The following is a 27,975-nucleotide window of genomic DNA, read 5'->3' on the forward strand; positions in this document are numbered from 1 at the left end:
CTGAGCATTCCCATGACCGGGGTGGGAGGAACCCAAACTGGCACAATGCCAGCTTTCCTGCATCTGCACCAACTCCTTCCAACACCCACAAGGGTAGGGGACTTGATGAGGTATGGTGAGAGCACTCCTGTACTCTTGCAATTTCCAGATGCATATGTAGTAATGATTCTGTTTGGTGCCCTGCACCTTTACATGCAAGATGTCTGCCTGCCTGCTAGAGGATTCCCATTGGAGGCTCCTGCATGGTTAGAGACACGCACTACTTTGTATTTTTTTATTAACTGAAAATCAAAATAATCTAGACTAAAAGTGGATGCACTGAAATATCTGTATATGGAAAGGTCATAGTCCCCATCCCTTTCCCCCCCATCATACCAAAAATCTCTGTGAATTTCACATACCTTCAAGGCAATCAGATCAGCAGAAGGAAAAATCTCACACAGGTGGAACATTTGCTACATTGATTCAGTAGACAAGCTGTGACTCGAGGTGCCTAGGGTAGCTCACAATGAAAATGCCAAGGACAGGGCAGGCTTCAAAAAGAAGAGCAGATTTTCCCAAAACTGATGGTTAACACTATAGTTAGATTCATGAACCAGTCACAAACTGTGCTCCTGATCCCTCACATGGTTATCAAGAAGCTAGAAAAAAGAACCAACATAGCCCCCTTCATTGCATTCCAGTCTCTGGCTCCCAATCAGCAAATAGGTCCAGAAAAATGAAAAGTTACTTAAAACTCTAGTCATTATATAAAATGTTCTTCTGATCCCCAAAGGGCCAACCCCATTACCAGATCAATACTAGTTTAGATATTACCCAAAATACCATGCTGCCAGCCATTCATTTTAGTATCTAAAACCAAAGGTTTATTAGAAAAGAAAAGAACAGGAAGAGAGTTGTTAGATGGTCAAAGAAATCAGATATTTATCATATTTAGCAAAATATATCTTTTCCACTGATACTTTACATGGCATATCTGGTATAAGATTCATTCCAATTTTGTAATATTGGTACTGATAATATAATATCAGTGTTGGAAGAGACCTCAGGAGATCATCTAGCCAACCCCCTGCTCAAAGAAGTACCAATCCCCAATTAAATCATCCAACAGATTTTTGCCCCATATCCCTAAATGGCCCCCTCAATGATTGAACTCACAACCCTAGGTTTAGCAGGCCAATGCTCAAACCATTGAGCTATCCCTCCCCCCATATTCCACACAGCATCACGAGTGCCTATGACAAATACCTTTATGAGCTGCAAAACACCAACAGTGCTTCACTGCTACCATCAGCCAGCTGTAATCATCTTTGTAGACAAGTTCACGTGATATTGTAGGAATAAAAACTGCTTTCAGGTTCATACTGTATCAGTCTCATAAAGGTTCATTTTCAAATCATAAGGATAGTTGAACAAGGCAAAATCCATCTGGTACAGCTTCTTGATCTTTTCAATTTGCTCTGAGCTCAGCTTTCTGAGATATTCCAGGGTGATATCATCACTAGTACGTTTCTCTGAGCCATACTTCTTAAAGTTAGGGTAGTGCATATCCTCTGGGGCTCCAATGTTCCTGAGAACATGTTCAGAGTCTTGCTCCAAGGTCTCAAACTTCCCCATGATATCATAGTGAATGTTGCAAGGATCACAGAGTAGAAACATTGGTTTCCAATGAATATCCAAATGTTCTTGTTTTTTTGTCAGAATAAAGTTAACAAACTCCTGGAAAGTCACCTTTTCAGTTGAATTTTCATTTTTCCTGCACGTGGCCTTGATCTCATTTGCCACAGTGATACTATAGTATGGCTCAGAGTGCAGAAGCTTGTCTCTGTAAGCTGAAACCAACCGTTCCAGGGGATCTCTGGTGAACATCACTTTGGTGTAACTGGTCAGTAATTTCTCCTGGTAGTCAGAAGGGTAAGAACTCAGCCTCTTTATCAGTGGGGTTTGGTGGATGAGATCATGGTGAACTTCATTAGCCTTTCTGCTCAGGTTCAATGTGAGGAGAAGGATGATTTTCTTCCAATTGGAGCAACCCACCTTGGGTACCTCACAGTAGATGAACTTGTGGTTATGTTCCACAAAGATCCGTGTTGCAACATCATGTTTCAGTTTGCTTTGTGAATGAGAAAGGTTGTTCATCAGGCAGGTGGAGTTCAGTGTGTCTCTGCGATAGACTTGACTCATCAGCCAATCTTCCTTAGGAACTGGAAGAGAAGATGTGTGCATGAAAGGAAGATAAACTATCAGCATAAAGTAATTTCGCGGAATTCTCTTTTCATTCGGGAAATCACAGAACTCAAATGTACCCTTTGAGGAACTAAAATAGGAGTTCAGGATTAACACGAATCTCTAGTTCACTGTCACTTGTCTACACTATTACACGCGTGCAACATAAGCTACTGTGATTATTAAAAGGCTTGCTAGAAGGAGAACCTGGGTAATGAATGGCAGGAGGAATATTCTTAGGGAGAATCCTGCCATGCATCTTCAAACACTTAACTTCATGGCAAACGTGGCTTTTTGTGGCATTCTCGTCCCTACACATGTCAGGGTAACTAAGAATCTGACAGGCCAGCCCCCTCAGATATTTTATTTGTATTATTTGTACATGCACCCTCGTTGTGCTACATATTTTATATGCTCCAGAAAGATGGTCTCTGTTCCAAGAAACACAAAATCCTTCTATCTATATATTCTGTACTTACTCATCATTTTTGTTTGCCACTTGTAGAATACCCCAGAAAGAAGACTTCCAAGAATTAAAGTTAGGACAAGGAAAATGAACACCTTCTGAAACACCTTGTCCACCATATTTTCCCAGGAAGGAGAAGGATGTGGCCTTTTGCAGGGAATCTGTCTTCCTCGCTACAAGAAAATGAGAGAGAGTTTGTTGTATGAATTTTGCTACAAAAATATCACATGCTACACAGAGTAGAAGAGGTCAGAGAGTCAGTGAGGTGCCAGGAATGTGCTGGAAAGAGGCTATTTTTTCTAACCAATGTATATCCTATGTGTGATATTTTTGTTACAGAAAATATCTCATGAGCTGGTGTACCAGGTCCTATCTCCCCCCAGATAGCACAGGCCTACCCATTCTAAAGTAAAACTGGGCCCATGCTCCTTCACACCTGCTGTATAGTCCATGCAGTGCTGGAAAGTTCCGCATACACCTATGATGGACTTTGGCCATGTCTATACTACAAACTGTGGTCAACACAAGTCTGTCAGAAAATAGCTGCTACATTTAGTGTATCGCTCATGTTCGTCCATACTTGGCTGCTTTTCAGGAAACTGCAAGTGGGGGACCATTTTTCCTGCCTGGCGGATTACCTTTGGTGATATTGAAATGCCAGTAGTGATCCTGAGGGACCCAAGCTACTTCAAGCTCTCTTGACTCATGAAACAGTACACTCCTGGACTGCACATGAACCCCCCATTTGGGGAGGCTAGCCACTTGCCCTGCCCCTTCCGCCTGAGACCTGCTCTTACCCCACCACTTCCTCCCAAAGCCCTGCCCCACTCCACCCCCTCCCCTGCTCTCACTTGCTGCAGTCAGAGGCTCCCCAAACTCCCCACCACCCACCCAAGTTGCCCTGAGGATCCCTGAGCCCCAGCTGGCTGGCTGGGGCCAAGTCTCACCCGCCCAGACGAGCTCTGAGCCCTGCTGTGGCCCAGCCCCGGGGCTATGGCACGGAGCATTAGCAGAGATATGGCTTCCATTACATGCTGCCCATGAGCACACTGGCTACCTCGACAGCTCAAGGCTTCGCAGGGGCAGAATGACAGTTGAATCTGTTTTCGGGAGATTGAAGGGATGCTGGCAGCGTTTCCTTACTAGATTAGATCTCAGGGAGAAAAATATCCCAATGGTTATAGCTGCCACTTGTGCCCTGCACAATATCTGTGAGGCAAAGGGCAAAAGTTGCTGCCAGGGTGGAGGTGGAGCAGCTGTCTGCTGGCTTTGAACAGACCCAAGGGCCATTGGAAAAGTTCCACATGGAAGTAGTGGCTGAGCGAGGCCTTAGAAGAGCACTTCAATGGTGCACACAGTAATGTGCCATGCTGGACTGTGCTCTACCCGGCCCTGAAGCATTGGGCAATGCTAGGAATTGTGTAGTGCTTGTTGTTCATTTATGAATATCACACTGATTTTTAGTGAACCTAAGAATTATGTGGTATTGGGGGGCATGCATCAGCATTCACATCGCACTCCCTGTCAGTACCCAGCCTGGGCCAGAGAAGCATTTCTTTCCTATTATTTACTATTTCTGCAATACTAAATGCTTAGTTCGGACATGTTTAAGGAGATGTAATTTCCCTGTCCTGTTTCCTGGCTGGCTCCGAGAGACACAGACAAAAAACCTTCCCCCACAGATTTGAAAGTATCTTCTCCCCTTATTGGTCCTTTTGGTCAGGTACCCCCCAAGTTTTCTGAGTTTCTTAACCCTTTACAGGTAAAAGAGGAATTAACCCTTTACAGGGTAAAGAGGGATTTTATGCTATCCTTAGCTGTATGTTTATGAATAGCCCCCACCCAGTAACCTGGGAAACTAACCACCCCTCAGCACCTCTCGGAGGCAACACTTCCCCATACACAAGCACTGAGTCTGTGTATAACAAAAGAAAGCTTTTATGAAAAGGGAAAAGGAACCCAGCATAAATTTGGCAAAACACCACAACCATGAATCAAAAGCACCTAATCATAAGCAAGCGACCTCCCCGCACAGTATGTTGGGCAGTGTCCTTTGCCTCAGTCTTCCAACTCGCAGGGTGAAAGTCTGACAAACAAATGTTCCTTTAACACGCCACTCCCCTTCCCTGCAGACAGGGCCGGCTCCAGGGTTTTGGCCGCCACAAGCAGCCAAAACAAAAAAAACAAAACAAAAAAGCCGCAATCGCGATCTGCGGCGCCAATTCGGCGGGAGGTCCTTCGATCCCAGGTGGAGTGAGGGACCATCCGCCAAATTGAGTCCATTCAAATCTGTCGTTAAACTCCAGAGAGGAAAGGGGAGGTGAAGGGGAGGGTCAAATGGTGTCAAGCGTTCTTTAAATACAGCTCACATCATCAGGTAACAACACCAGTCTCCACCCTCTCTCTTTTTTTACTGGGAAATGGCATCCCTCCCTGCTGCTTAGCAAGTTCAGGTTGACATACTCTCCTCCCAACCCTGGCCCTTCAGCACAGCTCCAGGGAACGCAGTCCACTTGCCCTGCCTGCCAGAGCCTGCGTGGAGAGCATGTGTAGGAGGGAGTTTGGGGGGAAGGGTCTACACAAGCTTCTTTTAATCCATTCAAGCTGCCATGGATTACCAAACAGTTATCAATCCCAAACTGGTTTGAAACTAAGTACATCAGACAGTACATAAGAATGAGTTATAATGAATCTATTGCTGAAGTCTCAATACTGTAACTTTATGAAGGGGTCTTTTTCATGTCTTGTTCCTTTTAATGGTTACAAAGAGTGAAATTATAATTTAAAATATTTGTTAAAAAAGAGAACAAGAAATGTTGGGGATTTGGGGGCATGATTCCAAACCCATTGAGTCACTGAAAACTCTCATTGATTTCAGTGGTCTTTCAATCAGGTCCTTGTTATAGAAGTCAACAGGCTGCACAATGCAAGGATAATAGAACATGCAGTGAGGGAAAAGGTTAAAAGAGAGACCAACGATTGCAGCGAATCCATACTTTATCTTATTGCCAGCTGTCTTATGCAGCCAAGAACGAGACCCACACACATCTGCTATGGAAAGGTATTGTAGTGTACACACTGTGAGGCATGCACAACATTCAAGGATAAATCTTTTCTTTTGAGCCAAGTTCTTAAGCAAACAAAAAGCAAATTTGAGCCACAGGTTTGCAAAACTGCACTGAACTCTGTTGAAAGGAATCCTGTGTCCAGGCAGGAAGCTTGCAGGACTCCCACCCAGCTCCTGGCGTTCCTTGCACCAAGTCCTGTGGCAGCCAAGTGAATTGTAATCCAAAACCAGCAGAATTGATCACTTTGACAAAGCAGCTCTGTTGGCTCAACACTGAGGCAGAATGGGGTCTGCTTACACCCTGCTTACACACATGACAGGGGAGAGCCACTAGGTGTGCTCACCAAACTGGGGAATCAGGAAAAGGCCTTTCAAAAATACACAGGGGTTTCAAAGTGGGTGGTGGTTTCTATGACCATTGGGCAGGAGTTCACATTTGTGACCAGAGCAGTCACTTTTGGGCATTGTGGGACAGTTGCTGGAGGACTGTTAGGGTCAGCATAGGTCACGCAGTGTCTACATTCACTCTGCATTTACCAGAGTACATCAAGCACGGCTCACTGCCATTGATAGAGGTACTATCACTGTATAGCCATAACAGGGTTCTTATATCAGCGAGTAACAGATAAGAGTGTAGACACATGCACAAGCAAGTCGACACAAGGCAACTTATGTCCACCTAACAGTAGCATACACCAGGCTTCAGAATCATCACATGGAGTGGATCCATTGAGCTTTATTACAAAGAATACATAGATGAAGCCCTTAGACAACACGTTATGAGGACAGTAAAGGAATGCAACCAAAGTAAAGCAAATCTGCATATTCCCTCAAAAAAGCAGTATTTATCCTTGTAGTAGTCTTGGCCGAGGTTTGGCCCTCAGCGGGGCTGTGGGGTATCCCACCGCCTCGCTCTGGTACGCCAGCAGTCCTGGTCCGGCGGCAGTCTGGGACAACAGACACACGGTTAGGGGGCTCAGGCCCATAAGCAGGGGCTGGGCCAATAGGTCAGAAAAGAGCCCCGAGCCCTCAATCAGGGCGGGGCAGTAATCACACAGTCTGGAGCTCCGGCCCTCAAGCAGGGACTTGAGCCCTTAAGCAGGGGCTGAGGCAATGTCTATAGCAGCCCAGGCCCTAGGTCAGGGCGGGGCAGCAAGCAAATAGTTAATCAGCAACCCAGACCTTTAAGCAGGGGCTGGGTCAGGGTTTGTAGCAGGTCCCAGCCTCTCTAGGCCAGGGGAAAAGGGGGAGTCTGCCACCCAAGGAGTGGGTGGCAGGGGGGACGCAGGCCCTCCCACTCCACTGCGTCCCACCCCGGGGCCCTAGCAGCACCGGAAACCTGCTGCTGTCAGTGTGGATCCTGGCCGCAACACACTGACATCGGCTCTGGCAGTGCAGCAGCTAGACTAGGGTCGGCTGCCCCCGGGCTACTTTCACACTCCCCCTCGTATGGTACCTGGGCCATCCTAGTGTCCTCGGTGCTCTCCACCAGCATCTGCTCCTCAGGGTACCAGGCAAAGGGCAGGCTCTGTTCCTCCTCGGGGTAGCTGGCACGGGGCAGGCTTGGCCAGTCCTCCTCAGGGTAGCTGGCACGGGGCAGGCTTGGCCAGTCCTCCTCAGGGTAGCGGGCGACAGGTAGGCTTGGCAGGCCTGGTAAGTCAGCAGGCCGGTTGCGGCCTGCGGCTGTCTCCCAAGTGGGAGCTCGGCCAGAGACGTCTGCTCTCTCCGCCGGCATGGGCTCCACTGAGCTCTGCAGGCGGGCTTTTATACTTTCGGGTCGGGGCCATGACCTCTGAGGGGTGGGCACCGGACCCAGTGGCTCTGCCCATATTGGTATTAGGGGAGGTTTGGCCCTCAGCGGGGCTGTGAGGTATCCCACCGCCTCGCTACAATCCTTTATAAAAATAAGTACAACACTAGCAAACCAAAATATGACTGCATCACTAATGTAAACCGCAACACTTTGGATCATTATTGTAGAGTACTGTAGCACTTTTTATAAGAATAGACTCATTCAATGAAATTATGAATTGGGGAATAAAGTTGGCAATTTACTGGCAAGTCAACCAAAGCAAATGGTACAACCAAGAGTCACCTCTGTGTACAGTCACCTAACAAAGAATATCTTACAGATCCCTTTCAAATTAATGACATTTTCCCGACTTTCTATCAGAATCTTATTCAGGCTCAGTCATTAAGACACAGGTAATTGTGAGACTTTTCCCTCTAAAATAGACTTTTCATCCATTATTTAAGAAAAGTGACATAGAATTATATTTCAATCCAGCATAATCAGTGATGACCAATGCATTTAACATATACAGAGGAACAGACAAAGATGGTCTCTTGTCACCGTTTTTGCTTTCACTAGCTTTGGACTCATCAATGAGTTAAAAAAAGAAGGAACTGCCAAGGGCCAAATTTTCAAAAGGGTAGAAACTGATGTCTCTGTGCAAAATTTTGTATATACGACCATAGTCACAGGCACAAATAATTTACTCTTGTTTGCAATGAGTCTTTGCAACACCCATTCAATTATGAGAGCGTTGCAAAGCAGAGGGCGTTTAAAACTTCCATATGTTGTAGCAGCATCCATCCTGTAAGAATAAATGTTGGAATTAGTTGGAAATTTTAGGTGACTATGACTAGGATAGGAGCCTAACTATCTTAGGTGCCTCTGAAAAATCTGACTTACAATCACATATTTTAAGACTATAAAAGGGTTAATATGTTCTGGAAATAGCATTAATAATGAAAATACAGTTGGTGGAAAAGAAAATATGGAGGCATCTGTTTAATTCCTGAAAAATATAGATGGAATGCAGAGGAGTCCCTACATTAATGTAAAAATGGATTTCTAATAGCTTACAGTTGTTACACATCCTATTTAAGGCTCTGGAAGGATAGGAATGCCTTGTCCATAAGGGGCTTTCTTTAGGTTTTCCAGCTATGCTTCATGTAGAGAAGTAAATTAAGGATTAGAGAACAAATGGAGAAGTTAATAAGATCATGAACCTATTTTTAAATTATGTAGAAAAACAGAAATTAGTAGCTATAGAGTGGTATAAACTCGAGTGAAGTTTGAAGTAGTCTATAGATTTTGGTGCAGTAGTTCTTCTGGCCATGTAACTCTTACCAATTTTTTTTTTTAAACGATATGCTAAACATGTAGAGTTCACATCTTTTTCCTATATCTATTTTAAATTGTATGCACGGATTATATTTTGAGGGGGATACAAATTGTTCAGAGGATTTTTAGCTATAACATTAGATGCTTGGGCTTTTACTTTAAATGCAACTATGGCATCTTGTCAATATCAATAAAAAAGTATTATCCACAAAATTATTCCCGAGTCTTTCGGCACTTATTAGAAATCCTGTCATATTCTCCCATCACAAAATTTAAAGATAGAAATCACGATCCTTAAAAAACACAAGACACGGTGAATAAACTGTTCAATTTTTAGAAAACGTGAAGGAGACAAAACAAAAGCACATTAATTTTATATATTCAAAGAGCAATAGAGAGGAAGTAAGTTTATCATACCTGTGCTGTATAGTTGGACCAAACAAAGCTTCCTGCCTGGACACAGGATCAGGGCCACCCAGAGGGGGGGGCAAGTGGGGCAATTTGCTCCAGGCCCTGGGCCCCGCAGGGGCTCCCCACGAGAATGTCGGAGGCTCCCCCTGCCTCCGCCTTCCCCCATCTCCCGGTGCCTCAGCGCACCACGTCCAGGAGCGGCTCTAGACAGAGCTAAAGCGGTGTGGCTCCAGAGGGGCCTAAGCTCCTCCCGCTCAGAGCCATGTGGTAAGGGGGCGGGGCTGCGAGCTGCAGCCGAGTGGCAGGTGCTTGGGTCCTGTTGGAGGGGGGAGACGGGGGTAAGCGGCCTGATAAGGGGGCCAGGGCCAGGGCCGGGGGGGGTTGGATAAGGGGCAGGGAGTCCCGGGGACAGTCGGGGACAGGGAGGGGGCAGAGGTTCGCAATGGGGGGGGGGGCAGTCAGGGGACGGGGGGTTGGATCGTGGTCGTTCCGGGGGTCTGTCAGGACTCGGCGGGGGGATAAATAGGGGTCGGGCCAGTCAGGGGACAGGGAGCAGGGGGGGAGGAGGGACCTCGGGGGGGGGGGCGGTCAGGGGAGAAGGAGCGGAATGGGTCGGGGATTCTGAGGGAGCAGTCAGGGAACAGGAAGTGGGTGGGGGTCGGATAGGGGGCAGGGCCAGGCTGTTTGGGGAGGCACAGCCTTCTCCACCCTAAAGCTCATTCAACAGTTTGAGGCTTGCAGACAGCTATTTAACACTAAGGGTATGTCTACACTACGGGATTAATCCGAATTTACAGAATTCGAATTTTGGAAACAGATTGTATAAAGTCGAATGTATGCGGCCGCACTAAGCACATTAATTCGGCGGTGTGCATCCATGTACCGGGGCTAGCATCGATTTCCGGAGCGTTGCACTATGGGTAGTTATCCCATAGCTATCCCATAGTTCCCGCAGTCTCCCCCGCCCATTGGAATTCTGGGTTGAGATCCCCGTGCCTGATGGGGCAAAAAACATTGTCGCAGGTGGTTCTGGGTACAGCCTCACCCATCCCTCCATGAAAACAATGGCAGACAACCATTTCGCGCCTTTTTTCCTGGGTGAACACTGCAGACTCCATACCATGGCAAGCATGGAGCCCGCTCAGCTCAAGACAGCAGTCATGAACATTGTAAACACCTCGCACATTCTCATGCAGTTTATGCTGAACCAGGACCAGAAAAACGCGGCGAGGAGGAGGCAGCGCAGCGACAAGAGTGATGAGGACATGGACACGGACACAGAATTCTCTCAAACCGCGGGCCCCGGTGCTTTGGAGATCATGTTGTTAATGGGGCAGGTTCTATCTGTGGAATGCCGATTCTGGGCCCGGGAAACAAGCACAGACTGGGGGGACCGCATAGTGTTGCAGGTGTGGGACGATTCCCAGTGGCTGCGAAACTTTTGCATATGTAAGGGCATTTTCATGGAACTTTGTGACTTGCTGTCCCCTGCCCTGAAACGCCAGAATACCAAGATGAGAGCCGCCCTCAGAGTTGAGAAGCGAGTGGCGATAGCCCTGTGGAAGCTTGCAACGCCAGACAGCTACCGGTCAGTTGGGAATCAATTTGCTGTGGGCAAATCTACTGTGGGGGCTGCTGTGATGCAAGTAGCCAAAGCAATCACTGAGCTGCTGCTACGAAAGGTAGTGACTCTGGGAAATGTGCAGGTCATAGTGGATGGCTTTGCTGCAATGGGATTCCCTAACTGTGGTGGGGCGATAGATGGAACCCATATCCCTATCTTGGCACCGGAGCACCAGTGTATCCAGTACATAAACCGCAAGGGGTACTTTTCAATGGTGCTGCAAGCACTGGTGGATCACAAGGGACGTTTCACCAACATCAACGTGGGCTGGCCAGGAAGGGTTCGTGATGCTCGCGTCTTCAGGAACACTACTCTGTTTAAACGGCTGCAGCAAGGGACTTACTTCCCGGACCAGAAAATAACTGTTGGGGATGTTGAAATGCCAATAGTTATTCTTGGGGACACAGCCCTGCCCCTTAATGCCATGGCTCATGAAGCCAAACACAGGCAGCCTGGACAGGAGTCAGGAGCTGTTCAACTACAGGCTGAGCAAGTGCAGAATGGTGGTAGAATGTGCATTTGGACGTTTAAATGGTCGCTGGCGATCGTTACTGACTCACTCAGACCTCAGCCAAACCAATATCCCCATTGTTATTGCTGCTTGCTGTGTGCTCCACAATCTCTGAAAATAAGGGGGAGACCTTTATGGCGGGGTGGGAGGCTGAGGCAAATCGCCTGGCTGCTGCTTATGCGCAACCAGACACCAGGGCGATTAGAAGAGCACACCAGGAAGCGCTGCGCATCAGAGAAGCTTTGAAAACCAGATTCATGACTAGCCAGGCTACAGTGTGAAATTTCTGTTTGTTTCTCCTTCATGAAAACCCACCCCCTTTATTGACTCATTCTCTATAAGGAACCCACCCTCCCCCTTCGATCACAGCTTGCTTTCAAAGGAAATAAAGTCACTATGATTTAAAAATCATGTATTCTTTATTAATTGATTATAAAAAGAGGGAGAGAACCCGAGTCGGGTTTGGGAGGAGGATTGACGGGAAGGAAAAGGCCACTAAAAGAAGGTTAAAAAAATGACAGCCTTTTGCTTGGGCTGTCCACTGGGGTGGAATGGGAGGGTGTATGGAGCCTCCCCCGCCCCACGTTCTTACACGTCTGGGTGAGGAGGCTATGGAACATGGTAAGGGGGGAGGGGGGTTATACAGGGGCTGTAGTGGCACTCTATTATCCTGCTGCCGTTCCTGAAGCTCCACCAGACACCGGAGCATGTCTGTTTGCTCACACAGCAGCCCCAGCATTGCATCCTGCCTCCTCTGATCTTCCTGCCACCACCTCTCATCTCGAGCGTCCCTCCTCTCCTCACGTTGGTCCCTCCTGTCCTCACATTGGTCCCTCCTGTCCTCACGTTCTCTGGCATCTTTCCTATACTTTGAAATCGTGTCCTTCCACTCATTCAGATGAGCTCTTTCACTGTGGGTGGATTCCATGATTTCCGCAAACATCTCGTCTCGCGTCCTCTTTTTTCCGACGCCTTATCTGAGATAGCCTTCGGGACGGAGGAGGGAGGCTTGAAAAATTTGCAGCTGCTGGAGGGAGGGAAAAAAGGAGAGAATTTTTTTAAAAGATACATTTTACAGAACAATGCTTATACTCTTTCACGGTGACCAACACTATTCACATTACATAGCACATGTGATTTCTGTGCAAGGTCGCATTTTGCCTCTTAATATTGAGTGTCTGTGGCTTTGCTGCTAGAGATCACAGACACAGGTCTGGGCAACAGAATTCGGCTTGCATGCGGCCATGGTAAGCCATTGTCTTTCGGCTTCTGCGCCCTCCTTTCCCACATACCAAGCAAAGCCCGTTGAGTGCTGCGGTTTTCCTCTTAACCTTCAACAGCAGAAAACAAACTAACCCCCCCACCCATCCAATTCTCTGGATGATCGCTTTATCCCTCCCCCCACCACGTGGCTGGTATCAGGGAAGATCCCTGCTAGCCAAATGCGAAAAGCTCAGGGCCAATCACCCCCCACGCTTGGCTAACTGCAGGGAAGGATTTCTTTTCAGCCACAGGCAAACATCCCAGTAGGAACGGCCACCTCTGTCCCCTTAATTAAATTCCCGTATTTCAACCAGGTTACCATGAGCGATATCTCTCTCCTGAGGATTACACAGTGAGATAAAGAATGGATGTTGCTTGAATGCCAGCAAACACCTGGACCATACGCTGCCAGGCTTTGTCATGCAATGATAGCAGATTACTTGCTACTAGCATGGCGTGGTCAAGTGTCCTACCATGGAGGACGGAATAAGGCTGCACTGCCCAGAAACCTTGTGGGAAGGCTTTTGGAGTATCTCCAGGAGAGCTTCATGGAGATGTCCCTGGAGGATTTCCGCTCCATCCCCAGACACGTTAACAGACTTTTCCAGTAGCTGTACTGGCCACGAATGCATCCCAAGTCCTCAGGGCAAAGTAATCATTAAAAAACGCTTGCTTTTAAAACAAGTTTTATATTTTAAAAGGTAAACTCACCTGAGGTCCCTTCCACTGGGTCATGGTCTTGGATACTGGCTTGGGAGGGTACTTCAGTCAGGCTGAGAAAAAGATCCTGGCTGTTGGGGAGAACAGAGTGCTGTGTGCTCTCCGCAAGCTCGTCCTCCTCCTCCTCTTCCCTGTCTGCAGAATCCTCAGGTGCGGCTGATGAGATTACCCCCGCCTCGGAATCCACGGTCAGAGGTAGGGTGGTGGTGGCAGCCCCCCCTAGAATTGCATGCAGCTTGGCCTAGAAGCGGCATGTCCGCGGCTCTGTCCCAGAGCAACCATTTGCCTCCTTTGTTTTTTTGATAGGCTTGTCTGAGCTCCTTGACTTTCACGCGGCACTGATCTGAGTCCCTATTGTGGCCTCTCTCCATCATGCCCTTGGAGATTTTTTCAAAGGTTTTGGCATTTCGTCTTTTCGAACAAAGTTCTGCTAGCACCGAATCCTCTCCCATATAGCGATCAGATCCAGTACCTCCAGTACGGTCCATGCTGGTGCTCTTTTTCGATTATCAGCCTGCATGGTTACCTGTGCTGATGAGCTATCTATGGTCACCTGTGCTCTCCACGCTGGGCAAACAGGAAATAAAATTTAAATTTTCGCGGGGCTTTTCCTGTCTACCTGGCCAGTGCATCCGAGTTCAGATTGCTGTCCAGAGCGGTCACAATGGTGCACTGTGGGATAGCTCCCGGAGGCCAATACCATCGAATTGCGGCCACACTAACCCTAATTCGAAATGACAATATCGATTTTGGCGCTATTCCGCTCATCGGGGAGGAGTACAGAAATTGATTTTAAGAGCCCTTTATTTCAAAATAAATGTCTTCGTTGTGTGGACAGGTGCAGGGTTAATTCGATTTAACGCTGCTAAATTTGAATTAAACTCATAGTGTAGACCAGGCCAAAGAGACAAGCTGTTATCTTTTCCCTTAGGGCTACCATCCCTTTCACTTCTCAAATGCATGTCAGGGGAGGATAGCTTCATTTAAAATTAGCCACTTTAGATTAACAGTGATAGAGCCAAGAGAGCCATGTGGGAGGGATCACATGAAAAGAGCAATATCCTATATCACCTATATCCTTCCCAACCCTACCAAGGGAGACCCTCCCTCCCCCCGCATTCCCTGAGGCTCCATAGGGGTTAATTCAGTGGTTCTCAAACTTTTGTACTGGTGACCCCTTTCACATAAACCTCTGAGTGCGACCCCCCCCTTATAAATTCAAAACACTTTTTTATATATTTAACAATATTATAAATGCTGGAGGCAAAGCAGGGTTTGAGGTGGAGGCTGACAGCTTACGACCCCCAGTAATAACCTTGTGACCCCCTGAGGGGTCCTGACCCCCAGTTTGAGACTCCCTGGGTTAATTAATTTAATTTAATTCACATGCATTTGCTATTTTGAGCATTTCAGTTTTCACAACATAGGCTCATCCCAGATTCTGGAACAAGCTCAAATGCTCAGTTCGTGGAGTATGTACATAAGCTATACTAAAGACAAACCCACACTAACCATCTCCAGTTTGTGAGGGACCCCATGGAGCCAGTCTCTAGGAAACAGATAAATTCATGGAGGTTAAGTCCATTAATGGCTATTAGCCAAGATAGGTAAGGAATGGTGTCCCTAGCCTCTGTTTGTCAGAGGGTAGAGATGGATGGCAGGAAAGAAATCACCTGATCATTACCTGTTAGGTTCACTCCCTCTGGGGCACCTGGCATTGGCCACTGTCTGTAGACAGGATATTGGACTGGATGGACCTTTGGTCTGACCCATTATGGCCATTCTTATGTTTTAACATAAATGAACCCAAAGTTATGGAGACAGATATGAGTCAAGGAAGCCAGCAGAGTATCAGAAACCTGGAAAAATCTCTGACTGGATGGGCTCAGGCGTTTGGTCACAAGCTGAGGTGGTTCAAAAGTTTTGGATTTTTTTAAAGCAGAATTTTTTTTATTGTTTCTTTAAACAATCAAACACAGCAAACAACAACTATTTGGCCACACACTTCTGAAACCCCAAACCACGTTCAGGTTTTGGCAGACTAATTTCAGCTTTTCAATTAAAAAAAAAACCACAACAAATTTTGAAAGAAAGCAGACATTGTCCATGATTTTTTTCTGCTTTTTAAAAACCCCTAGTTTTCGATCCAAAAAAAGTTTTGATGGAAAATATTTGTCCAACCCTTTTAATGAGCTTCAGTGCCTTTTAGCACTAGCTGATGCTGAGAACCAGTGATACCTCGTAAAGGTGACTTGAAAAGAAGTTCTCAAAGCTGGATTTGGACCGAGATGCGGAAGGTTTTTAAACGTTTATTTTTCCCAGGATCACCCGGGGGGGGGGGGGGGGAAGAGAGCAAGTGGGGCAATGTGCCCCGGGCCCCACAGGGGCCCCCACAAAAATATAGTATTCTATAATATTGCAACTTTTTTTTATGGAAAGGGACCCTGAAATTGCTTTGCCTCAGGCCCCCTGAATCCTCTGGGCGGCCCTACACAGGATGCCTCTCTCTAGAGCTCAATGCAGTTTTGCACACCTGTGGCTCAAATTTGCTTTTTGTTTGCTTAAGAACTTGGCTCAAAAGAAAAGATTTATCCTTGAATGTTGTGCATGCCTCACAGTCTGTATACTACAATACCTTTCCGTAGCAGATGTGTGTGGGTCTCGTTCTTGGCTGCATGAGACAGCTACCTGGCAATACAATAAAGTATGGGATCGGCTGCAATCTTTGGTCTCTCATTTAACCTCTTCCCTCACTGCATGTTCTATTATCCTTGCATTGTGCAGCCTGATGACTTCTTCTATAACAAGGACCTGATTGAAAGACCACTGAAATCAATGAGAGTTTTCAATGGGTTTTGAATCATGCCCGAAAATCCCCAATATTTGTTATTCTCTTTTTTTTTTAAATATTTTTAAAATTATAATTTCACTCTTTGTAACAATTAAAAGGAACAAGACATAAAAAAGACCCCTTCATAAAGTTACAGTATTGAGACTTCAGGGACAGATTCATTATAACTCATTCTTATGTACTGTCTGATGTACTTAATTTCAAATCAGTTTGGGATTGATAACTGTTTGATAATCCATGGCAGCGTGAATGTACAAATTCAAAGACACTTGTATAGAAGTGTATGTGTCGCATTCATTTTGGTGCCCAACTCCTATCTGTGCCTTTGAAAACCTCCTCTGTGATCAGTCTATATTATAACTCCAAGTTAGTTTGCCATGTTAATACACCTACAGCAGGATGAAATGTGGGTGTACATTTACAAATAACATTTATTAAATTCCAATAGTGACCTCAGAATGAAATGGTACAACTCCTGCCCACTGCTGCTTTGATTGCAACCACTTAGTGATCTCTCAGTCAAGCACAGGAAATCTCACGCTGTGAAATAGGCTCTATGGGTCTGATCCAATGGCCACTGAAGCTAGTGGAATGTCTCCCATTGACTTCAGCTGTCTTTAGATCAGGGCCTGAGTCAAGACCACTCTGAGGAACTTTTCAGGGAGCAGCTCTAGCCATGGATGTATTTTAATTCATTTAACAGCCATATTAGTGTATTCCAGAGGATTCCCAGTGTCAGTCGAGCTAGACAGAGGGTACTTTGTTTCTGAGATGAAATCAGGACTCATATAATGAACTGGGGGCGAGGGGGATGCACCAAAAGACCAAGATTTCTCATTGTGACCGATACGTATTCCAAAGGACAGGACACCGCACTGAGCACTGAATCCAGAGCATTAATCTTTTTTATTCCCTTTCTTGTATACACATCATAATAAGGCCAATTCTGCTAGCAGTGGGAAGGTGCAAACTGTCTTTGTGCAGAAATTGGCTATATTTTAACGCTTCTTGTAGTCACAGCCACTGTGAATGATATTGTTCTCTATGGTTACAGTGTGATTAAAAAGAAAGCAGGGGGAAGTGGAGCCCCAGGAACAAATTCACTGGCGCTCATATCACTCTGTAAAAGTTTGGAGTGATCAAACACACCCTCGTGTAACATTTTTTACCCACCTTTAGAACACACGCAAAGGGGAGTGGAAAAATTCACAGGCTGCACAGCATTTCAACCTATTTCGTTCTCATTTTAAAACCTGTCAGCTGTTTACAAATGTGACCAACTGTCCATAATTATTTATTACTGAGTTATCATAGGAGTGCCTAACAGCCTCAATCAGGAATGAGCGATCCATCATGCTATAGTCTGCACAGACATATACCAAACAGATGGTCCCTGCCCTGAAGAGCTGAATTGTAGAACAACTGTAAGACAAGAGAAGACAGGTGGATACAACAGACTGATGGAAGGAAGCACAAGGTAACAACAATGAAAGTTATAATCAGTGTCATAAGGAGTTGTCACAGCACATTGAGTTAAGTATTTTGGGGGTCAAAGTAATTAGATTCTTGCTGTATCTTGTCCCAGTGCTTCTCAATATAATGATGTAGGGGGATATACATGCTGCATGGTAAAGACATCAGCAGAACACACAGGGAGATTTAACATCCTTACATTTGGAAGTGTTAAAAGCAACAGCGGTTGCTTTTATACTGTTACAAAACAGCAGTGTATAAACTGAAGAAAAAACATAATGCTCATTGCATAAAAATAATATCCCCATCTTCTCTTAATATCCTGCTTTGCTCCTGCCCATCTCCACTCTCAGCTCCTAGTCCCTCGTCCCCCAGGATCCAATCCTCCATCGCCTCTCCCCTTCCCATTCTTCCCCCCTTACCCAACCATTCCTCATCCTTCTATATTTGAAGCAGTCAGATTTACTGAGTACCTACAGGGGGTGCATTGAAAGCACTGAAAGGATAGTCTGTCTGCTTTGAATTCTAGAACTACAGCAGCTCCCAGCAGCTGGGAGGAGCAATTTCAAGGAAAGTCCTGCTTAGCCCTTATACCCTGGGTACGGAGCATGCACTTCGTAGAATTTAGCTGCAAAGCTCTAAGTCTCTACTGAGCATATGGAAAGTGTGATTATTCTAAGGTTTATAATTTCTCCATATTTGGACAAATATTCATGGGGACAGCAGACAGCACATCCACAATGATTATCCATGACAACTCCCAAGGCTTTTTCAGACTTGCTCCTTCCCAGGATAGAGTCCTCCACCTTGTAAATATGGCCTGGGCACCTCCTGGAGTTGCGCCTTCATGGTGCTCAATATAGAACCCTGCCAACCCACAACCCCTTCAGTTTCTTCTTACCACCAGTGATGGTTAGCTGGAACGTCCCATAGCCCTTGGTTAGCAAGTTCCTTTATCTCCGTTTTTTTATATATAGTTCTCTCTAATTAGTGTATAGTAGTTAGAGTTAGTTGGGGGTTTCCCCCCTTCTTTTTCTTATATAGGCTCCTATTTCCCCCCACCCCCGTCCCGATTTTTCACATTTGCTATCTGGTCACCCTAGTTCAGACCCCACCCAGCCTTCCTCCCAAAGGTTGTCTCCCAGTTTCATATCAACCAAGACACCTTCCTCCCAGTGTTCTATCCTAAGCCACACTCCAGCAGCAGGGAGCAGAGACTTCACTAATTGGATGTCCGCACAGTGCTTGCCTTCTACATTGAGAGAATGAAGCTGTTCCGAAAGTCTGTCCTGTTATTCGTGGCAGTGGCAGAGAGAATGAAAGGTCTTCCTGTCTCCTCTCAACGTATCTCGTCATGGATCATGTCCTGCATCCATGAGTGCTACAACCTAGCAAAGGTGCCCACGCCTTCGATCACTGTGCACTCCACCAGGGCCCAGGCCTCCTCAACAGCATTCCTGGCACAGGTTCCACCCAGAAAATCTGCAGAGCAGCGACATGGTCCTCCATACACACTTTCACCACACACTATGCGATTACCCAGCAGGCCAGAGACAATGCGGCCTTTGGAAGAGCAGTGCTCCAATCAGTGGATGACTACGACCCCACCTCCTGAACTTGGGCTTGAGAGTCACCTGATTGGAATTGAAATAAACAAGCACTCGAAGAAGAAAAACGGTTACTCACCTTCTCGTAACTGTTGTTCTTCGAGATGTGTTGTTCATGTCCATTCCAATACCCACCCTCCACCCCTCTGTCGGAGTTGCCAGCAAGAAGGAACCGAGGGGGCAGCAGGGCTCTATATTGAGCGTCATGAAGGTGTGACTCCAAGGGGCACCCAGGCCAACCTGATGGAGGCTGCTATGGGAAAAATCTTCCAGCTACTGTGCACATGCACACACACAAACCTGATTGGAATGGACGTGAACAACACACCTCGAAGAACAACAGTTACGAGAAGGTGAGTAACCGTTTTTTTCTGTGACTGATTTCTCATTATCAGTCAAGGTAGGATATAATGTTGAATTCCTTCATGTTGGATGCAACACTTTTTGAATCAGGAAATTGTCATCTATAATTTTTAGAAATTCCAAAGATTTTTTAGCACTGGCATCATGAGACCTCCAGTACGTCACTCGGATTGAAAACCCCGTGGTAATGCAGCTGTTTTTCTGACATATAGATAAGTGCTTTATCTGTTAGAACATTGACTGATAGCATATTGTTCCCTAACCTCATACTTAGAAATGGCTGAACCATTTTAACTGAAACTTTTTTTTTTTTATTATTATTAAATTCAGCCTTCGGCAGACACCTGGCATGAAAAACTTCGGTCCAAACAGTTCAAGATTGGCAAAGTTAGAAGCCACTGAAAACACAGTGTCATAATGGGAAGTGTCGGGCAACCTTAATCATAGGCTACCTATGCCACCTATAACACACACACACGCCTGAATTTACACAGAGAGAGAGAGTGCAACAGTATAATAGTATCAGTTCCACTCAAATTGGTTAATTATTTGCTCAAAGCAAACTAATGAAAAAGGGTAAAAGGTATTTAAAATCATCAGGTGATAAACATAAAAATGCGGGTGTATCTCAAACAAACCTTTGGTAAGGACAAATCTTAATGCCTAAGCACGAAATCCTCACCATTCTATCCATGATAAGGGAGAGATTCCAGGTAACTCAGCGTTAATATGGGAAAACACCGCAACTAGGGTTCATAAACACAAACCATGAGCAAAAAAGACCCACCCCCAAGTAAGTTGGGCAGTGTCCTTTTCCCCTCAGATTCTTAAGTCCAGCCACCCAAAAGTCCTTTTGTGGAGGGGGTGGACAAGGAGGCACCTTACACACTCTGCTGCTCGGGCACTCGCTCACCCCAATAGCCAATTTCCACACCTCTCTGCGGGGCTCGGCTCTGGCTCTCTCCACCAGCCACCCGGCGGGCCTCGCCTCTCCACCAGCCACCCAGCTGGTCACTCATCAAAATGACTTCAGGGCCCCCCACTTAATACAGCTCTCAGTGATTTCAGCTGTTAGTGAGGAAGCCTCATTGTTGGCACACTGGGCAGTCTCTTGCAGTAGAGACACTGTCCCAAAGGACGTCTTCTAATACGTAGACCTCGGTATCAGTGATTTCAACTCTGCAGCATGTAACAAGACTCTCAATTGAGTCTAAATTAACTCTTTTATTATACCATGGAGAGAGGAAGGGTCAAATGTGCTTCGGCCCCTTAAACAGGGGCCACACCACCAGCACCTGTCCCAACTCATTGGGTTTTGGAACCCATGTCCCCTGCCCAGCGAGTGCTGTTAAGTTAAGGGTAAGTCCCTCCATTGGGGTACACCAGATGCAGTTCTGCTGCCCTCGGTTCACATAACAAGGATAACAACCCTTTATTACTCCTGCCCCAATAACAAGGAGACTGGGGATCCAAAACTAGCCACAAGTGGTCATTTGGGCAAGCAATCCCATCATGCTGAGCACCTAGGCAGGGTGGGTGTGTTCATGCAAATGAGATCAGCTCCTGAAGTCTTTTCCATATCTCACCACTAGATGTCAGGGGAGAGCTCATTCAGATTCTGCTTACATAGGTTTTTTAAAAAGAAATCCCATCATCTTGAAGACGCAGTCATGTGCCATGCAGATACCCTGCACTGCTTCATTCAGTGTTTACCTTACTCAGTGCAACTCTGGTTTCTGCAGCTCCTGCATCACTTGGACTGCTGAAAACTTTATGCAAGAGCACATCAAGTTTCAAACGTCATGGAAAATCACCTGTGTCTTGAACATAACATTTCCAACTGTACTAGCTAATCACGCTGAATGAAACAGGTTTCTTACAGAGGCTTGCTTTATTTAGGTCTGAACCGTGACTGGCCCTAACGTGCACATAAGGAACCTCCCTACTTTGCTTGCCATGAGTAAGGGCCAGTCATAATCACAGTCCCAGCACTCAAGGACCTGAGGACAATGGCTTCAGCCACACACACTCACATATAAATGGTGGAGGAGGCTGGGTACACCAGAGAGAGAACAGGCTACTTCAATCCAAAGTATGATCCAAGCTGTGCACCGGTCTTGTAAACTTGGAAACCCTGAGGCACAACTTCTCAATCTAGGACTGTGTGGCTTCCCTACTCAGGACTGTGTCTGGCTGGTACAATCTAGTTCTTAATGAGCCAAATCTCCCCAAACTTTAGGAGAGTTTGGATGTGGACTCCACAGCTCAAGTCCATCATTAACAGGAGCACACTAGTAGCCAGTGAGGACGCCAAAATTTGAGTGAGAACAGTGTAGCAGGACTGATTTAAAGAGTGTGGGCTGGTAGCTCAGTCTTAGGAACAGCATCCAGCCTGGAGCAATTCCATATACTCTTGGTTTGCCGAGCCCCAGAGAGAACACTTAGGCTATATTGGAGAAAATACACAGCACTATACAACAAGACTAGACAGGCAAAAACCAACCAAGTCAATAAAATCTATTTTGGTCTAGCAAGTCTTCATTGAGCATGTGTGAACTGCGATTTTTCAAAAGCTAATGACTTGAACAAATTTGTATTGATTTTCATGGGAATGGCAAAAGATGCATCCATCCCCCTGCCAACATTAAAGTCCCTGCTCCACGGAATAGGGATGCTAGAATTTCTCGAAGAAAAGGTCAACAGAATTTTTGAACAACGGCAAAACAATACATTTTCCCTAGACTCATTCTCAGAAACAGCTGCAACATTTTGTCTGAAAATTTTCAAAAAATGAAGCCTGAGGCAGACAACTGGCATGGAAAATTTCAGTGCAAACAGTTATAAGAAACTGAAAACAGGCTTGTAAGCTGGCGCAGACTCACCCGGCGGCAACTCCTGCTGGTTACTTCTGGGAATTAGCTCTCCAGCTTCCAGAGAGCCCTCTTCAGGCCGGTGTCTCGCCACCACTGCTGGCCCCCGTGTCCCTACCGGACCCCGGTGCCCCTTTAACTTGGTGCTGCCCCCCAGCAGTACCCCCACAATTCTGGGTCTCCCCCTCCCAGGGGAACCCTCACCCACTATCCCCACTTCACCTCAGAATATGGCTACTGCCAGTCACCATCTAGCCCCGCTCACTGGGGCAGACTGCAGTGTACATGCCATTCATCACTGGCAAAGCAGGGTTTGGACCTGCTGCCTTTGCCTACACCAGGCTACCCATCTGTAGCCCCAGCACCTGTCCTGGCCTTTATCAAGGCCTACAGCCGGGGGGTCTCCAGACTGGAGCTCCCCAACCCTGCTCCACTCCAGGTAACTTTCCCAGCTTCTAAACAGCCAGGCCCTTCTCCCTCAACAAGTAGAGGGAAACTATCTGTCTGCCCCTGGCTTCCCTGCCTTTATAGGGCCAGCTGAGTCTGTTTGGGGCATGGCCCCAGCTGCAGCCACTTCCCCCAATCAGCTCAGCCTCTAAGCTGCTTTCTCCAGCCACAGCCCCCTCCCAGGGCTGTTTTTAATCCCTCTGGCGCGGAGCGGGGTGACCACCCTGCTACAAGGCTCTTGTAATGGAAAGCATCAGGAACCATAATAATATCTGGTACTACCCGTTCAGATTATATTAATTTACAATAATATCTGGGCACAGTCAATGGCCTAGACAATAGAAGCATTTTTATCTTAGTTCCTGGCGTCTGTACCTTCGTAGTCTTGACATTCTAATTTGCCAAACTTCTTATACCATTAAATTATGGGAGTGAAAAGAATGAAAATCTTTAATCCTAAATAAACACAAAGATTCCCCTACTCAAACTTCCGTGTCAGACAGGCAATTCAACAAACAAAGTATTCTAACAATACAATGAGGAGGTGACACAACTGTTGATAGTGCGGGGACACAATTTTGAACTACTCCCCCCCCCCCAAAAAATATATATAAATATAAACCTGGCAGAAAACTGGGGGGGGGGGAGAGACATGATCCCACATAACCGCCCCTCCCTCCCCCCATACATCACCTCTGATACATGGTATTTCTTTGGAGAGAGAGGTGGGAAACTCTAGTCTATGGTAGCTTTTAAAAGTATAAACTAAAAGAAAATGGCTGCACAGCAGAGCAAGGTGGAGAGCTCGCTCACACACTGGTAAGAACCATGGGACCATGACAAGTTACTAGGAAGCCTCACTGCCCTCTCCTATCAGACAACCTCAAATGGAGAAGTCCCACTCCCCTAAACCATATTAGACAGAAAATAAACTATTCGGAGCGGGGAAGAACACACCAGGGGAATTAACTTATAGTTAATGCATGATATGCAAGGGGAGAGAGGAGAGTATTTGCATTTACCCTACCTGGATGTCTGACCCAGACAAAGGTTCTTTGCCCACACACAGATGCCTTTCAGGAGGAGCGTCTGGCTGGCAAACTTTGTGAACGGAGGGCTCATTTCCGTCTTCTGTTTCATAACATACACAATGTTAAAAGTAGGTGTTTCCCTATGTTCCCATCTGCAAATTGTAATGCCTTTTATTGTCTGTGTTTCTGGAAAATATGGTCAATGTTTAATCCATTTCCATGCCTGAGTATGGTTCTATAGCAACGTCTTGTAGCCTGCCAAGTGCCTTGTACTCATATAATCTAGAGCGAGAGGAGAGAGGAGTTTATTGAAGTTTTCATACTGAATCAGACCATGGGCCAGATCCTGGCTCTGGCTATGGCAGTGCAAAGTCTTCAAAGCTGCTTCACCTGTTTAGCTGAGTATTCCCCAGCCTGGGGGGAAACCCAGAATGGTGTAACGCCAGGTATACTGCATCTGTGTACCTCCTCCTTCCATTGCCCACCAGGGTCGGAGGTGTGACGGGGTGTGGTGAGCTCACTGTTGTACTCTGACAATTTCCAGGTGTGTATGTAGTAATGATTCTGTTTGGTGCCCTGCACCTTTACATGCAAGACATCTGCCTGCCTGCCTGCTAGAGGATTCGTGATGGAGGCTCCTATAGCGTTTCAGACACACACTGCTTTGTCTCTCAGGACAATTTTATATGTTTTTCTTGCTTTGTATGTTCTTTTTGTTAATTGAAAATCAAAATAATCTAGACTCAAAGTGGACTCTCTGAAACATCAGTGTATGGAAAACACAACATTCCCCATCCTTTACCCCCAGCATATCAAAGGACCTAACTCTGAATTTCACATACATTCATGGCAATCAGATCAGCAGAAGGAAAATCTCCTACAGGTGACAAGTTTGTTACACTGATTCAGTAGATGAGTGCCTAGCACAAATAGCTCCATGAGCTACAAAACACCAATAGCGCTTGACTTCCGATATCAAATAGTTGTAATCGGCTTAGTAGATAAGTTCATATGACTTTGTACGAATAAAAATGGCTTCCTTTTACATACTGGATTTCCAAGGGGGAGGAGGGTGGAAATTAATCTGATGGTGGAAGGAAAAGGGGTAAAACCTGAGAAGCAGGAGGCAAAGAGGGACTCTTGGCTGTGCCCATAGTGCCTCTTCTCCTGCCACTACAGCCAGGGCCGGCTCCAGGCACCAGCCCACCAAGCTTGTGCTTGGGGCGGCACCTGGAGGGGGGCGGCGCAGTGCGGTGCTCCAGCTCCAGCCGCTGGGGAGAGCAGGGCCACAGCCGGGCTCGCCCCTCTCCCGCCGGCGCTCTGGCTGCCGGGGAGAGTGGAGCCCCGCCCGGGCACTCCGCCCTCCTCCCAGGGCTCCGGCCACCCTCCCCCCCGGCGCCCTCCCCCCGGCCGCTGGGGAGAGCGGAGCCCCGGCTGGGGCTCGCCGCCCTCCCCCCGGCGCTCCGGCCATCCCCCCCCGCGCGCCCTCCCTGCTGCTGCGGCAAAAAAGCCAGAGCCGGCCCTGACTACAGCACCCCTCGGAGTCCTTCAGTGCCTCTTCATTGCACTGCATTCAAGCTTTTGCCCTTACTTTCAAGGCTTGGCACAATCACACTGCCAACTAAATCTCCACTCTCATTTACTCCTACTCTGCCCAAGAAACCAAAACTCTTCCCAAAATTCCCTCTCTGTAACACCCTTCCTCACCTCTCACCTGTAGCTTTGCACCGTCTCTAATGCTACCCCCTATTCTTGGAACAGATCACCTCCCCCCGTTACTTTTCAGCTGTTCTACTTTTGAAAACCCACTTCTTCCATAGATCTTCCCTGTCTGTAGGAGCTGGATTTTATAATGTACTATGAGAATTAATGTGGGATTTAATTTCATCCTGTCAGCCACCCCTTTTGAATAGCAGAAAGGAATGACAGACCAGAACAATCCTTATGAGTGATTATGGTCACCCTTTTGTTTTAGAATAAGTTATAAAGCTACTATGGTTTCCTATATATATTACAAATTAGGAAGTAAGAGACAGGATTCTCTATTGTATCTATGTTAAGAAGATTAGAGGAATGTTGAGGGCCTGAAGCCCCAATGTGAATTGTTTTAGTTATAAGATTTAGCAAGGCTTGATTTACAATGTATTCTGCTGAATATACAATACTGCTGTCTGTATACCTTTGAAAGTTTCTGTAAGAGATTGTTTGTGTGAATGAGGAATGCATGCATCAGAAAAAGATAAGGTGTGAAAGCCATCACAAATGTCCAGATGGTCAAGGAGAAGCGAGAGACTTGGAAAGACCAGGAGACAATCAGAAAACATCCATTGTATCTGATGTTAAAATATGTTAGCAGCATTGACGACCTCAGAGGTGAGGCAGGCACCCCGGAAGGCGAGACAACAAATAAGAGATAACGATGGGAAGCCCGACACTAACCATCAAATGATAACACCACTTAAGGACTAATGATTACAGAATGACATTGCAAAATGCATGAACTCAAATAGGAATTTACAACTATAAAGCTGGGGTGTTTTGCCATGGAACTCTGGGTTCAGTCCTGCAAAGCCTCGGAGCATCGGATCATGACCGACAGAACCCAGCTCCACACTCGTGCTCAATCTAACTGACCATTAGATTGACTCGAGCTACAACAGCCTGGTAACTATGAACATCACTGGCAAGACTATGTGTGTATGTCTAAAAAGTGTATGCTAACTGTGGTATTCTCAATAAATGCTGTCAAGTATCAGAGGGGTAGCCGTGTTAGTCTGAATCTGTAAAAAGCAACAGAGGGTCCTGTGGCACCTTTAAGACTAACAGAAGTATTGGGAGCATAAGCTTTCGTGGACTGCATCCGAAGAAGTGGGCTGCAGTCCACAAAAGCTTATGCTCCCAATACTTCTGTTAGTCTTAAAGGTGCCACGGGACCCTCTGTTGCTTTCAATAAATGCTGTGTATTTACCTTCCTCTATAAAGATCCTGTGTGCTTTGTATGAGCATAACATATCCTGATCACTTCATCTGCCTCTGCACTTCCAACTCCTTAATGGTCTCCCCCATGTTTTGCCTTGTCTGGGTTCCAGTGTAAACTCTTCAGGGCAGCGACATTGATTTATACCATGTTTTGTAAAATGCCATATGCATTTATAATGCCACATAGATTATGAACAATAAAACCCTACAGTCATTACTGGCAGGACCCAGGGTCAAACCAAAGACCTAGAGAACAGACCTTTTTAGACACCTGTGCCATCCTGGGAGGTTTTAATTTGCTGGTTTTCACTTTTATACCATCAAATTATCAGAGCAAAAAGAATTAGCAATAATAGCAATAATAATCCCAAAGAAAAATAAATATCTCCCACAAACACCTCCTCATGACACAGTGAATGCCTAAGAGGAAGTTTATGAACAGTATAATGTATTTCTGCAGAGAAAGAGAGAGAGAGAGGCAGGCCCGTCTATATCTTTTTAAAGGTACAAACTAAAAGAAACCCACTGTGCCGCACAGCAAGGTGGGAAGCCATTTCACATATGGGTAAGAGCCATGGGATCACAAGACGTTACACAGAAGCCCACTGTGCTCTCCTATCAGACAACCTCAGATGGAGAAGACCCGCTCCCCTAAGCCATATTAGACAGAAAATGAACAATTCAGTGACGGAAAGAACATGCCAGGGAAAAGTGCACCTCCATTTTATGGACTGGTGTGCAAAGGGGAGAGAGGTGAGCGTTTGCCTTTGCCCTACCTGGATGTCTGGCCCATGCAAAGCTTCTCTGCCTGTGCAAACAATCCATTCAGGACAGCTCATTTCTCTTTTCTGTTTCATTATGTGCAGTTTAAATAATAAAAGGTTGGTATATGATCTGTTCAATGGGGGCAGTGCAATCTGCGTATTCTCATACTCT

At 46.3% G+C, this 27,975-nt stretch overlaps 1 protein-coding gene across 2 annotated transcripts; it reads right to left on the reverse strand.

Moving 5' to 3' along the window:
- Nucleotides 1-843: 843 nt before the first annotated feature.
- Nucleotides 844-27,950, reverse strand: LOC112059788 (carbohydrate sulfotransferase 9-like). 2 transcript variants are annotated; one of them, XM_065593101.1, is made up of 3 exons: nt 27,816-27,950; nt 2,706-2,865; nt 844-2,204 (listed from the first exon to the last, which is right to left on the reverse strand). In XM_065593101.1, the coding sequence occupies exons 1-3, from the start codon at nt 27,894-27,896 to the stop codon at nt 1,360-1,362; spliced, it is 1,086 nt and encodes a 361-aa protein (XP_065449173.1). In that variant the 5' UTR covers nt 27,897-27,950; the 3' UTR covers nt 844-1,359. The 2 variants fall into 2 exon arrangements, with proteins under 2 accessions (XP_065449173.1, XP_023962365.2); XM_024106597.3 differs by lacking the exon at nt 27,816-27,950 and adding an exon at nt 22,595-23,006.
- Between the last annotated feature and the right edge of the window lie 25 nt (nt 27,951-27,975).

This window comes from Chrysemys picta, chromosome 4 (assembly GCF_011386835.1).
Source record: "Chrysemys picta bellii isolate R12L10 chromosome 4, ASM1138683v2, whole genome shotgun sequence".
Classification (NCBI taxonomy): domain Eukaryota; kingdom Metazoa; phylum Chordata; order Testudines; family Emydidae; genus Chrysemys; species Chrysemys picta.